We start from the raw sequence: 15,135 nt of genomic DNA, 5'->3' as shown, positions 1-15,135 counted from the left end.
TTGAACAAAATAAAAATGGACAAAAGCAATTCACATAGTGAAGAAAAATACTCATAAAACATTCAAGCATGGAGTTCACTTCCAAAGCAAGAAAAAGCAAAAGAAAAGGAAACTAAGAAAACTTCACCACGGTTTGATCAAAGGGGAGGATGACGTCAATTTCCACAGCAACTATAGCGGTAGCAATCGTTCTTCCTCTGGTCCAATGCCATCTCTCTCTCTCTCTCTCTCTCTCTCTCTCTCTCTCAATCTTGACATGTGAGGGAAGGTAGAGGGGCCAAGAGCCAAGGGAGGGAATGTTTTTGTGTGCAAGTGTGTTTCTATGTGTTTATATCTGAGGGAGGAAAGGAAAGAAAAATGAATTGATATGTGTGCTTTTTGCTGGAGTGCAAGTGTGTGATGGTATATGTGTGTGTGAAATTGGGGAGGGGAGAGAGTAGGGAACTGAGCGAGGAATTGGAGAGTTGGAGTGATCGGGTGGAATATTTGTGATTTTTTTTTGGTGATGATTGTTTTTTGTTAAGAAAAAAGAATGGGGTTGAGTGAAGTGTTGGGTTAATAGTATAGAAGTTGGGAAAAAATGATTAGAGAGTGATTTTTTTTTTTGCGATTTTTTTTTTCTTTTTTTTTTCAAATAAACCTGCAAAATAAGAAAATTCACATTAAAATGCATAAAAGTAAATGATCCATCAAATAGATAAAAATTTTAAAAAATATATTAAAATTGACAAAAATTTGGTGTCTGTAGGTTCTGGGGTATTTTCTTGGAATTATTAAAAAACAGGAGATGATTGTATTGTCTACTGCAGAAATGAAGTATATTGCAACAGCAAATAGTACTACTCAAACTTTGTGGTTGCGTCATATACTTGGTCTACTACAACACAAGTAGGTTGATCCTACGAAGATTTATTGTGACAATAAATCTGTGATTGAGTTGTCCAAAAATCGTATACTCCATGGGCGTAGCAAGCATATTCATATTAGATATCACTTCATACGTGAGTTGATTCGAGAGAAGAAGATTAAGATAGATTATTGTAGCACTGGAAAAGCAAGTGACAGACATTTTTACCAAGGTATTGATGAACAAAACTTTTGTCAAGTTGAAGAAGATGTTGGGCATGTCCAAATTAGATGAGTTTGGTTTAAGAGAGACAATGTGGAAATATAAACCAAATCTTTGTTATCTACACTATACATAAACCCTGAGGAAGGAGTTTGGAGTTTAACATTTATGTTAACATTTATCATCACTTTATAGACTTCCTTTTTTGTCCTTATAAAACTACTTTTACTTTAACTATCTATAATTACACATGATTATTTTTACTTTTAACTATTTAAATATATGGTTTCAACATAACTATCCCTAAACATTATAACTACTAATATAAAATAATTTTATGAAAAATATTCAAAAGTTTAAAGTTTGCTTTTTTTTTCCTTCAATATTTATGTATTTTTTTTGCTTCAATATTCAAAGTTTAAAGTTTAAAGTTTGCTTCAATAATAAAAATTTTATTTAAAACATATGATCATAAATATTATGTATTTTTTTAATTGCACATACATTGGATATGCATTGTGCACTAATTTATTTATACTGCCACATGACATTAGTTGATTGGTTAGTATAATCGGTTGGTTAGTAATCATGTGGGACTGGATCCTTTATTACTAAGGTTCCGTTTGATAAAACTGAATCTGAATTCTGAAATCTGAATACTGAAACAATTAATTTACTGAATTTTAAGCACTGAAAAAGATATATGAATGTCTGAATTTTAATGCTAAACCTATTTATACTGTTTGATAAATATTTATAGCTGAATGCTTAATAAGTTTAATTTGACAATTTTGCCCTTATATCCTTTCATTCAAAAAAGAAATAGAATCTATGATTAGTTTAAATTTATTAGGTATGAAAATGACAATATTTATTTTTAAATCAAATTAATATAAAAGATGAAATATATTATATGAGGAGTATGGAGAATATGTGAAAGTTATTAAAAAGGGAGAAAAGAGAAACTAAAAATCGTTAGATAGAGAATATTAGGTTGTTTAATTAGATGAGAATTTTGAACATAATTAACAAATAAGGGTAAATTTGGTAGATAAGATAAGGTAGTTAAAGTAATTTTATTGATTCTTATCAGAATTAAGCATTCAGTTAGGATTCTTGTGTTGAAAAAAATACACACAGGTTCAACACTACTTAACAAGTTCAGCAAATAGATTTTTATTTATCAAACACTCAAAACATCTGAATATCTGAAATAATTCAGATTCAGCTGTAGACAATGGAATTTTCATTAAATTCTAAAAATTACCATTGGTCTATAGAATATTTTTTATCCAATCGGATATTGCCATATGTCGTGTACACTTGGAAAAATTGGTTATTAAATGGCCAATTATATTTTGCCACGTGTCAAGGCGAGGTGTTCCAGATCAATTCAAATTGCAGGGATATCTCCACCAACCAAATCATATCATGTCACATATCTATTGGATAAATATCTAAATATTTATTTCTTATTAAAGGGATAATATTTAGAGTTATTTAATCCAAGTATGTCTCTTATATTCTGCAATAGCTTGGCCAGTCAAACGGCGCCACGTCACGTGTCCCCACAAGTTTGGCCAATCGATAAATTTCTTATCTCTTTATTAATAAATATAAAATGAAGAGATAATATTTGACTGGTACAGTCCTAATATGACTGCACGTCTTGCAAGGCAAGTATAGTGGTACACAGGTCTTCAACCTCTACCCCTTGCTACAGCTATAAATAGAGGTCTCTCAACCAAATCAAGAAAACACACAGATACACAGATACACAGAGATATCAAGAAGCATCTCATACACTCAAGTATCGAAGTTTCAAGCTACGAAGGGTTGGATCTTCAAGTTCTCCAATTCTTCCGCATATCAAGGCTTGAGCCTCTAAATATTTTCAAGCCCTTCAAGTCTTCCATATCAAGATTTGAAGGAACCGGTGGTGAATCCAAGAACAAGCTGCGAAGCCCTTGGATTGGTGTTCGAGGAGAAGAATCGAAGGAAGCTCTCCATAAGTTCGAGAAACTTCCAGAGATTGTACCTACATATTTTTCTAAGTTTATATAGTACATATTTGTCGTGTATTTCTTTTTCTTGTCGTTTTGCAGACTTGAAATTTTTATCGCGTACAAATTTTTGGCACGCCCGGTGGGACCATCTCTGCCTTCCATCTCTTCTCCTCGAATATTCAACTACATCTATCACCAATGGCACCAAAGAGCAACAAAATCGTGATTGCACGTTCCAAGGCTATTGATGCTAAGCCTGTTCAGGAAGCTGCACACGTTGCCACCAATACCCGTGTTATTGGTCCCGTGACAAGGAGTATGACGAGAGCTTCCACCCAAAGTAGCATGGAACCCTCGGCGCCAACTCCCGTCTTCGGGTCAACATCACAAATGAGCTATTCCTCCACGATAGGGGTCCAAGACGTTTTCACCTCGATTGAGAAGGCTCTTGCCATGCTCGAACTTGGATCCGAGCCTAAGTTTTATAAGCATGACGATGATTCATCAAGCACTGGATCAGCCTCTTCACATGAAACTCTTCATTCAAGATTTTGTATCGAAGATTCTGCTGCTTCTTCTGCTGCAATGCCTGCCATGATGACAAATACTTTGAGTCTCGAAGAACAAGTTTCGAACATGGCCAAGATGATGGAAACCATGATGAAACACGTCAAGGACCAAGATGCTCTCATTGCTCAACTGCTCACCCAAAAGGATCAGGCTCCTGAAGGAAGCCATGCGAATCGTAAAGAGCACCAAGAGCGTGAAAAAGGTAAAGACAAGGTGAAGGAAGTATATGTGACCGCCGATGGAGCTATTCCCGTGGAACAACTGAAGGAACTTGTTGAAGGCGTGATCAAAGATAAAAGGGAGGGTGGTTCAAAGTCAAGCTTTACCTACTGCAAGCCTTACACTGCTAGAATTGACAACCTAGCAATGCCCGCTGGATATCAACCGCCTAAATTTCAACAGTTCGATGGGAAAGGCAGTCCAAAACAACATGTGGCCCATTTTGTCGAAACTTGCAATAACGCTGGAACCTACGGTGACCTGCTAGTCAAACAGTTCGTCCGATCCTTGAAGGGTAACGCATTTGACTGGTACACTGATCTCACTCCGGGATCCATCGACAGTTGGGAACAGCTGGAACAAGAGTTCTTGAATCGCTTCTACAGCACTAGAAGAACCGTTAGTATGCTGGAGTTGACTAACACTCGTCAATGGAAAGATGAACCTGTGGTCAACTACATTGATAGGTGGAGAAGTCTGAGTCTCAATTGCAAGGACAGACTGTCTGAATCCTCCGCCATAGAAATGTGCATCCGAGGAATGCATTGGAGCTTAAGCTACATTCTACAGGGCATACGTCCGAACACATTTGAAGAATTAGCTACCCGTGCTCATGATATGGAATTAAGCATCACGGCCAATGCAACGGATGTGCTTCCTATTCAAGCCTCGCGAGTGCAACCGCCTCGTCAAAGCAATGAAAGGTAAGAAAATAAAAAAGGGGGCAAACCTCCTTCAAAATTCAGTAATAAGGAGTCCATGGCAATAAACACAGCTCCCATGAAAATTGCTACCAAGGTGAGTCGAAAGGTTACCGAAAAGGTAGACTCCTTTCAAAATAGGTCGGCAAGAAGACCTACTCTAAAAGAAATGCAAGAAAAGGAATACCCCTTCCTTGAATCCGATTTACAAGGAATGTTTGATGATTTTTTCAAAGAGAAACTCCTTGAACTTCCCGACATGAAGCGCCCAGAGGAAGCCGGTCAAGTCAATGATCCAAATTATTGCTGTTATCATCGCTTGATTGGCCACCCTCTCACTAGATGCTTTGTCTTTAAAGACAAAATTATGGAATTGGCCCGTCAAGGGAAAATCCTTCTCGAAGAAGATAAAGCATCGACAAACCAAACAACAATAATGTTTGGATTTGTGTGTTGTCCGATAGAAGTTTCATCCACACCAAGTAGTGTTTCGTCCAAGGAGCTTGAAAAATCATCAATTGAAGACGTTATTGAAGATGACAACAAAGGATGGACTTTAGTCACGCGAAAGAGGACTTGCAAGCCAAAAATAAAGAAGTACATCTTTTCGAAAGGCCTTCGTTCGACAAAGCCTGAAGTGACAATGAAACGACGAAATACCACAAGGAAACAAAAGGGAGTGGCCACGAAACCAATTCCTTCAGATTTTCAGCTCCTTCAAAAGGCTCGACAGCCCGTGACACTGAGAGAATTTATACCCAAGGGGTATTTAAGTGACGATGCTGATAACTCCACCTCTTGTAATGTCGTCAAAGCTGAAAATTCTCAAGTCCCACAAATTGGCACGGAATTTGAGAAAAAACTCAAAATCGATGAGAAACTACCAGTGGATTGTGCAACGACTATCATTTTCGATGATGACGATTTAACTGTTGAGTTCAAAACCCACAATCGACCTTTGTTTGTTAGTGCGTATGTCCGAGAGTAGAAGATGAATCGGATACTTATTGATGGGGGATCTGCTGTCAATATCATGTCCGTGCGGGCTATGAAAGAGTTAGGAATCTCAAGCGATGAACTCTCCCAGAGCCGCCTCATGATCCAAGGATTTAACCAAGGAGGGCAAAGAGCAATTGGCCTCATAAGGCTTGAATTGCTCATTGGCGAGTTGTCTTCAAGCGCGTTATTTCATATCATTGAGGCTAAAACCTCTTATAACATGCTCTTGGGAAGACCCTGGATTCAAGAGAATGAAATTATACCGTCTACTCTGCATCAATGTTTCAAATATTGTCGAGACGGTATAGTTAAGAAGGTTGTTGCCGATGATAAACCTTTCACTGAGGCCGAAACTCATTTTGCCGACGCCAAGTTTTACCTTCAGAAAGAAGCAAAAAGAAAAGAGTCAGTAAAGGAAGAAACTCAAGATTTCAAAGTACCCATTTTGCGGTATATTCCAAGATCGAAGAGAGAAGAAGGTCAATCTTCTTTTGTCAAGAATGACACATTAAATGTTCCGCTCACCAAAATAGAGCCTGTTAAGTGTGAGAAAGTGAGCTTGCAAGGATTTGTTCGTCCCAAAGAAGAACCGGCAGTAGAACATTACTCACTGCCAACTAATCGGACTCAAGAAGGTTTTGATCCAAATGCATATAGACTTCTTGCTAAGGCCGGTTATAACCCAAATGAAAAGCATGCATTGGGGAAACTCCCCCCTGAGGTGACTGGCGAGAAAACTCATGGATTAACATCTACGCAGAAAATGTTGAAAGAAAAAGGCTATAATGTCGAAAGGTCATCGATGGGTCTTGGTTATCATCCGCCTTCTCCAGTGCGTATAATGATTAAAAGGGCAAGTTGTAACTACGTAAACGAAGAAATGGAGGTCACGAGCCGAAAGAAATCTGTGTTCGATAGGTTGGGAAATAAGTCAAAGCGTACTTCTGTGTTTGACAGACTCGGCCCGCAGCCAAAATATCTGAAATCGCCCGTCTATGGAGGATTAGGCAGTAAAAAGTAAGAGTATCAAGTTGCCAAGCAAGAAAGTGCTACCCTAATAAGGAAGAACGGACCAAGAAAGCGAGTCTCCAATTTCTTCATGCACTATGGAGACTTATTCAATGTAAGAATTGAAACTATTTTTGAAGAACAGGATCAAGAAAGTACGGCTTCCTGTCATCATATCACGATCAGTGATCTTGAAGAAGAAGAAGAAGATGCAGATGACGCTCCCGCTGAATTTGAACAGGGAGTAGAAAATACAGTCGATGCGCTAAAAGAGATTAATCTTGGCACAAGCGACGACCCTCGCCCAATTTACATAAGTTCCTGTATGACCCCTGAAGAAGAGAAAGAGTATGTTGATTTGCTGCTCGAGTTCAAAGATGTCTTTGCTTGGAATTACTCAGAAATGCCTGGCTTAGATCCAAGAGTCGTTGTTCATAACTTATCGGTCAAGCGAGGAACAAAACCTGTCAAGCAAACTCAGAGACGTTTTCGACCCGAATTGATTCCTTTGATAGAAAATGAGATAAATAGACTGATTGAAGCTGGGTTCATCCGAGAAGTGAAATATCCAACATGGATTTCGAGCATTGTCCCTGTGAGGAAGAAGAATGGACAAATCCGAATTTGTGTTGATTTTCGAGACTTAAATGAGGCTTGCCCCAAAGATGATTTTCCACTCCCCATCACAGAATTGACGGTAGATGCTACGACCGGGCACGAAGCACTATCTTTTCTCGACGGATCATCTGGCTACAATCAAATACGTATGGCGCCTGAGCATGAGGAGCTCACTGCCTTCCGCACCCCCAAGGGAATTTATTGCTATAAAGTGATGCCGTTTGGCTTGAAAAATGCTGGAGCGACATATCAAAGGGCAATGCAAAGAATTTTTTATGATATGCTCCATAAAAATGTGGAGTGCTACGTCGATGATCTTGTGGTGAAATCAAAGAAGCGGGAAGACCATATTCAAGACCTTCGAAAAGTTTTTCAACGCCTTCGGAGATACCAACTGAAGATGAATCCTTTGAAGTGTGCATTCGGAGTTACTTCTGGCAAGTTTCTCGGCTTCATCGTTCATCGACGGGGTATAGAGGTCGATCGATCTAAAATCGATGCCATTGTGAGCATGCCTGAACCGAGAAATATTCATGAATTGAAAAGCCTTCAAGGAAAGTTGGCATATATCCGGAGGTTTATCTCTAATTTGGCCGGACGATGCCAACCCTTCAGTCGACTGATGAAGAAAGGGGTGCCCTTCGAGTGGGATGAATCGTGTAGGAATGCCTTTACAAGCATCAAAATGTATCTCATGAGTCCTCCAGTTTTGGCTGCACCCATCCCAGGAAAACCATTGGTTCTTTATATTTCCGCTCAAGAACGGTCGGTTGGGGCCTTACTTGCTCAAGAAAATGATAAAGGTAAGGAGAATGCGCTGTATTACTTGAGTCGGATGATGACACCTAATGAGTTGAATTACTCTCCCATCGAGAAGTTGTGTTTGGCACTTGTATTTGTCATTCAGAAGTTAAAACATTATTTTCAAGCACACACTATTCGGCTCATATCTAAGTCTAATCCCATTAAATACGTCATGGCAAAACCTGTATTGTCTGATCGACTCGCGAGATGGTACCTCCAGTTTCAACAATTCGAGATTATTTACGTACCTGCGAAGGCAGTCAAAGGACAAATATTGGCAGACTTTTTAGCCGATCATCCCATACCTGCCGAGTGGGAGTTGACTGATGAGCTCCCCGATGAAGAAGTGTTTATGGTCGAATCGCCATGGTCGATGTATTTCGATGGAGCTGCTCACCGTGATGGAGCTGGCGCGGGAGTTGTCTTTTATACTCCTGAAGCAGATATATTACCATACTCGTTCACTTTAACACGCCGGTGTTCAAACAATGTGGCTGAATATCAGGCGTTAATTCTCGGTCTTGAAACGGCTGTAGACATGAAGCAGTTGCATCTTAGAGTCTATGGTGATTCAAAATTGGTGGTAAATCAGCTTCTTGGTATTTATGATGTCAAAAAACCTGAATTGATCCCATATTATAAGTATGCAAAACAACTCATGGGATATTTAGATAGTGTCACTATAGAACATATCCCTAGAAATTTCAACCAACAAGCTGACTCTCTGGCAAGGGTGGCGTCCATGATCACCCTACCTTCCCATCAAAATCAAATTTCAATATGTCAAAACTGGGTCATACCTCCGATGTTTGATGAAGAGGATGATGGTGAGGGAGAGAATACTTATCATATTTTTGTCCATGAGGTTGAAAAGGAGGATTGGCGTCACCCCATCATTGATTACCTTAATCATGGGAAGTTACCAGAAGATTCTAAGAAAAGGGTTGATATACGCCGTCGAGCACCACGTTTTATTCACTACAAAGGGACGCTTTACCGAAGGTCATTCGATGGGGTGTTTCTACGATGTCTTGGAGAAGACGAGGCCACGCAAGCAATGGAGGAGGCTCATTCTGGGATATGCGGTGCTCACCAGTCTGGCCCGAAATTACACTTTCGCATTAAGAGAATGGGATATTATTGGCCAACAATGGTGAAGGATTGCATTGACTTTGCTAGAAGATGTCAAGCATGTCAATTCCATGGCAATTTCATCCATCAACCTCCTGAACCATTGCACCCAACTGTGGCTTCTTGGCCGTTTGATGCTTGGGGTTTGGATATAGTTGGACCACTTCCAAAGTCTTCTGGCGGACACATTTTCATTTTGGCGGCGACAGATTACTTTTCAAAGTGGGCTGAAGCAGTTCCTCTAAGAGAGGTCAAAAAGGAGAATGTAGTGGATTTCATTCGCTTGCACATCATTTATCGGTATGGAGTCCCGCGGTACATCATCACCGATAATGGTAAGCCTTTTTGCAATGTAGCAATGAACAAACTTTGCGAAAAGTTTCATTTCAAACAATACAATTCGCCCAAGTACTACGCTGCTGCAAATGGACTCGCTGAAGCATTCAACAAGACCTTATGTAATCTGTTGAAGAAAATCGTGGATAAATCGAGAAGAGATTGGCATCTTCGAATTGGAGAAGCACTTTGGGCATACCGAACTACTTTTCGAACTCCCACGCAAGCGACCCCATATGCGCTTGTTTACGGCGTTGAAGCTGTTCTTCCACTTGAGTGTCAAATACCTTCGCTAAGAATTGCGATTCAAGAAGGGCTCAGTGAAGAAGATAATGTTCGTCTTCGTCTTGAGGAGTTAGAAGCACTTGACGAAAAGAGATTGGAAGCTCTGCAACGGATCGAGTGCTATCAGGCTCACCTTTCAAAAGCATTTAATAAGCGCGTCCGACCTCGCTCTTTCCAAATTGGAGAGTTAGTACTCGCTGTTCGGAGACCGATCATTCTCATTCATGGCGGCCAAAGAAAGTTTACTCCTAAGTGGGATGGTCCATATGTCGTTCGAGAGGTATATACAAATGGTTCATACAAGTTGGTTGCTGAAGATGGATTAAGGGTTGGCCCCATCAATGGCAAGTACCTAAAAAGGTACTATGCGTAATCAGAACCGCGCTATGCTCCTGGCCCGCATGAGCTAAAACTGTGGATGGCGACCACCAATAGTGTAGTATGTGGTTAAACTGCTGAAACACTCCACCAAATCTAAGGTGGTAAACAAATAGGTACTCCTGGCCCGCATGAGGTTAAAATGTGAACGGCAGGAACTACGTGTGACTTGATTCCCTTCTTGGGATACGTAGGCAGCTTGGAGGGCAACTTCTAAGTTCAGTTACACCACTCCAAATCAAATCCTGGTCCCTTGCAAAAAAAAAAAAAAAGAAAAAAAAATAATAAATAGAATTTTCTCTCTCCAAAAAAAAAAAAGATATAAAATAAATAAAATGCTCCATTCAAGTTCTTGTATCTTTAAGAAAAAAAAAAAGAGATGACGAACGGAAAAGCATTTTATTAAAAAAATAATAATAATAATAATTCATTACATGAGAAAAAAAAAGAGATGGAATAAATTCAAGAAAAGGACATGGTGAAAAGTCTAAGTGTCAAATTTATAATCCACTACAGCTATTTTGTATGATTCAAGTGCAGACTTCATGTCTTCAAGTTCCTTCACTGCGTCATCAGTCAAAATGCTGGTATTTTCAATAGAAGAGAGCTCATCATGTGCTTGTCTTATCTCGGTCTGGACCTCGTTGAAGGTCTCATGCTTTTGATCGATGGTTGAGCTGATTTCCATTCTTTGTTTCTCCAAATCAATAAGTTCCTGTTGCAAAGCTTTCTTCCTGTCTTCAATGGACTGCAACTTTTCTTCAAGACTTTGCAAATGGCAAGTTAGTTCTTCTCCCTTTGCCTTCACTCTCTCAAGTTGGACGGTCGCTTTGGAAAGGAGTTCTGCATGTGTTTCTTTGCTAATCCTTTCCCACGATGAAGATGCCAGAACATCATACGCCGCCGCCTTGGCAAACAATTCCATCAAGTGGTCTTTTAAAGGGAGACCATTGGTAGGATCCGTTCTTGTGATTTCCGCAATGATTTCCTCTGCACATTCTTTTAAAGAAGAGATCTGCTCAGTTGGAGTGTCAAGAATCTGTCCGCGAAAATCCATCCACAAGCTCTGCAAGTACTTTCTTCGATGTGCCTGGATCAACTTTTGGCCATGAAATTCTGAAACCAGTACTACCTTAGGTCTTTTTCGAATTTCGTGTGAACTAGTCAGCTCCTTTTTATGCAGTGACGAGGTATCTCCAATGGGGGCAGGTTGTCTTGGAGCACTGATAGCTACTTCGTCACTTTTGTTGTTTGAGATTATATCATCAGCTTCGAGTTCGGGTGGCGAATTGTTACCAACACCTTCTTGACGAAATTCAAGAAACGGGGGCTGAAAAGGAAAAAGTTACAAAAAAAAAAATTCAAAAAGGAAAAAAAAAATGATGGAGAGACGATTACCTTAAGTGGCGACACTCCAACCGACGGTGGTGAAAAGGAAACTTCCTCCAAATCAGAGGATGTCCTCTTCTTCGATCGGTTCCAATGACGGTCTTGACTACTACTACCGCTCGCCAACGAATGGGCTCCTCCTTGGGTAGATTCGATGTCCGGAGCTTGGGTCCCTTCCTTTTCTATAACCTCAATAGAATCACGATCATCCACCATTTCAATTTCGACATCTTTTTCAGTGCGAGTCACCGATAAGGATTTTGAAACTTTGAGCGGCGCCTTCTTTGCTGCAATCACTGGTTGCACCTCGTTGATGGCCTGTCGAGAGTCCTTGGAAGACTGATTTCTCGCAACAATATTTTTCGAGGGGCTGCTAATGGTTTTGTTCTTCCGCAAGGTGGATGAGGTAAGACCCGTTACAATCTCTATAGCTCCATCGTGAGGCACGGGCTTGTTGGCGGGGGTAATCTTACCCTTCTTCGATGATTGCTGAGGGATTTTAACGGTGAACTTAAAGGAAGTCGAAGAGACACTATTTGACCGAGTCGACCACCAGACGTCATAGTCTTTCGTGATCAATGGATGCTTCCTGTGTGTAGGTATAGTCATTCGAGATCGCGTCTGCATGCGAACGGAGGAATCCCATAGTTGAATAGCCTCACCCAAAGTGTAAGTGTGAGTGATTTCTTTCAAGTTGTTGGGAATGTCTTGACAAAAGCCGAATTGTCTGCTAAACCTGCAAGGATTATATTTTTCAATAATAAAAGTATTGTCCTTACGTAGAGTTAAGTGGCAAGAGCGTTGACTAATGAAGTAGCTCGTGAGTCTTGATGATAAGGATCCATCATCGATCAACACCTTTTCTTCATTCTCAGTCCAGCACAATTTAGGAAGCTTCAAAGGATTCACTTCTTTGAAGATTTCCTCAGCTTCTGATCGGCCATAAAATATTGCCATTTTCTCACCGCTAAATCTCGTCATGCGTGCATGGTGGCTACTCACTTGATTATTCTCGTGATATACATCGAAATATTGGCCAATCCAAGTATAGACGTAATGGATTGGGAAAGTTACCCCGCATTCTCCAAGGTTAGGGGCGTGGACGATCTCCCTCAACCCATGATATATGCTCGCAAGAACGGGAATTGCAAGGCAAAATCTTTTTCCTGTGGCCATTAAGCATGCAACCTTGAAGACACTTGGGCGAATACGGTCAACCTTTTTGCTTGGCAAAAGGAACTTGCAGATCCAGCACGCTATGAATGCCGCAATGTATGTTTCCTTTCTCAAAGACCCTGGGATACCTAGTGCGTCGAAAGGGACGTTGAAGTCATTCGTATCGGCAAGGTCATAAGGCTCCACGCTTCCAGAAGGGTTGTAAGTCATTTTCGGTTTAGATGCAGTCTTTCTTCTATTCGCTCTGCTCGGAGGGGCCCTATACCTAGCATCTCCTTTGAACCAGAAACGGATCCAGTCTTTCATCCATACACCTTGGTCATTCGTCCAAAGGTGGTAGTAAGCGGAAAAGAGGTGCCTGCAGCTCTCAGGGAGAAGTGGCTTCCCTTCTTTGTCACGAGTAAGAAGCTCTTGCGCCGAAGGAACAACTTCATCGAAGAACGAGCCGTCGATCGAAAGGCCACCAAGTCGATAAAGATCCCAAAGTGTGATGGACAACTCCCCAACGGGCGTATGGAGTGTGTTCGTCGAGGGGCACCAATATTTGAAGAAGGCTCGCAAGACATTTTCACAGCGGTCGTAGGAATATCTTGACGCGTAGACAGCTTCAAATATGCCAGCGCGTGTTAGCACCTCTTTATGCTTTCCAAGAATATCCTCGACCCACTCCCAATAATAGGAGGTGAAACACGCCTCGCCAAAGAAGGACGAAGGGATCTTCCATGTAGCGTTGTCAATATTGAATCCCATGAACGGGAGCGTGAACTTGGCTATTTCCGGATCTCCATTATGAAGTGACGAGTTTAATGCGACCACTTCTTCTTCCCTCGATGTAGTGGAGAAAGTCGATGGTGCCACCACTTCCTTAGTACACTTGCTAGTCCAATTTTCGAGATGAAAGCATCCTTCAAGGGGTATAAAAGATTCGGCGAGCGCCCCAACAGCTGGTTTATACACATGTAGCGACAAGCTCTTTGATTGAGGCCCTCCCCTTTCATCCGTCAATGAGATATGGGGCAGTGGCACGGCGTAGTCCTTAATTTGCATGATTGCTGAAATTGTGTAAGAGAAAATATTAGGCACGAGGTGGGTTGTTTACAAGAGAGCAAGTTGGTAAAGTTGAGATATTGGCATGGGTTGGTGCAAAAAAAAAAAAAAAAAAAATTTGGTCAAATATCATATTTAGTGTTAAGGAAAAAGGGGGGATTCAAATATCATATTTGGTATTACCCTAGTAAATGAGCAAAAACAAAAACAAAAAAACAAAAAAACAAAAAAAATTTTATTAAGGTCAAAGTTTTAGCGAAAAGAAGGGGAAAATTTTTTGCTCAAGTATCATATTTGGTATTATATTAATAGATGAAAAAAAAAACAAACAAAAAAAAAATGGTGCACATTTTGAGATTAAATTTTCAGCCCCAAGGAATAGTTCAAAAAAATAATATTTTGAGCCAATCTTCATTTTCAAAAAAAAAAAATATATATATATATATATATATTTAAAGGGCATACATGATTTCGAATAATATTTAAAGGTGCTTCCAATAATGTTTTGAGCCAAGTGTCAATCGGTTAGATTCAGCCTTCCAGCTGAAACCCAAGCTTCTTTTTTAAGCAATATTTTGAGAAACTGTTTGGTAAAATCGTGGGGCTCTAAGCATCTCAATTGACTAAATCTTCTTGTAATAATTAATTATTGCAAGTAAAAATGGTGGAGCCGCAAGTACCTGGGAAGCGGAGGATTTTTTTTTTCTTTTGTAACCAGCAGATGACTACTAGCTCTGGCGGCAGCGGCAACTTGACGATGCAGCTGAAGAGACAAATAAAACTCGTTCAAGAGTTTGCGACCTTGGGATGACTTTACTGAGCCGAAATGGGTTTGTCAAGAGCCTCGTGGAAATCAGATGCTTGAATGCGATGTTCCAGCTGATGGGAGCAGGTCAAATATGATGCTTTTGAAATAAGTGGAAACCGTGCGCGAGATGACTAGAAGACTATATGTTATCCTATGGGTTCAAAATGCAACATGCGTAAGGTGCAAATTTCAAGTGCCAAGGATGAAGCGAAGTAAACAAAGTCTATTGCCGAAAGTTCCTCATAATGGTTAGGTGCTGAAAAAGGGAGTCTTGGGTACCTAAATGTCAAATATTTACATTAAAGACATGGCTGGCAGCCATAATGTAATCAATTCCTGCAGTAAGAAGCTTCATGCGAAACCAGTAGAAAGAGGTACATGTGATGCGTAGTGTCTTGCACGAAAACGGAAGAAAGAAAAAAAAAAGAAAAAACAAAAAAAAAGAAAGAGCATACAAAGCGTAGTGTGTGTACCTCCAAGTCAACAATGGGGACTGGTTGCTACGAGAAGACAACAAATTGGGGCAAATTGGTAGATAGCAAGTAGCGACGGCAACGGCAAATAAAGGCGTAGCAGCAATCCGGTAACACG

The 15,135-nt window shown here is 40.3% G+C and overlaps 1 protein-coding gene across 1 annotated transcript; it reads left to right on the top strand.

The window, feature by feature from the left end:
• Positions 1 to 6,663: 6,663 nt before the first annotated feature.
• On the top strand, positions 6,664 to 10,119 carry LOC113751987. Its single transcript, XM_027296131.1, has one exon. It carries the CDS (start codon positions 6,664 to 6,666, stop codon positions 10,117 to 10,119), a length of 3,456 nt encoding a protein of 1,151 aa, XP_027151932.1.
• The last annotated feature ends 5,016 nt before the right edge of the window (positions 10,120 to 15,135 follow it).

Source organism: Coffea eugenioides, chromosome 11, assembly GCF_003713205.1.
Source record: "Coffea eugenioides isolate CCC68of chromosome 11, Ceug_1.0, whole genome shotgun sequence".
Taxonomy (NCBI): Eukaryota; Viridiplantae; Streptophyta; class Magnoliopsida; order Gentianales; family Rubiaceae; genus Coffea; species Coffea eugenioides.
Note: the sequence above shows the minus strand (reverse complement) of the source record. Positions and strands in the feature narration are given on the sequence as shown.

Excerpts from the sequence above, each read along its gene's own strand:
- LOC113751987 (XM_027296131.1), top strand. The coding sequence starts at position 6,664 with ATGCACTATGGAGACTTATTCAATGTAAGAATTGAAACTATTTTTGAA.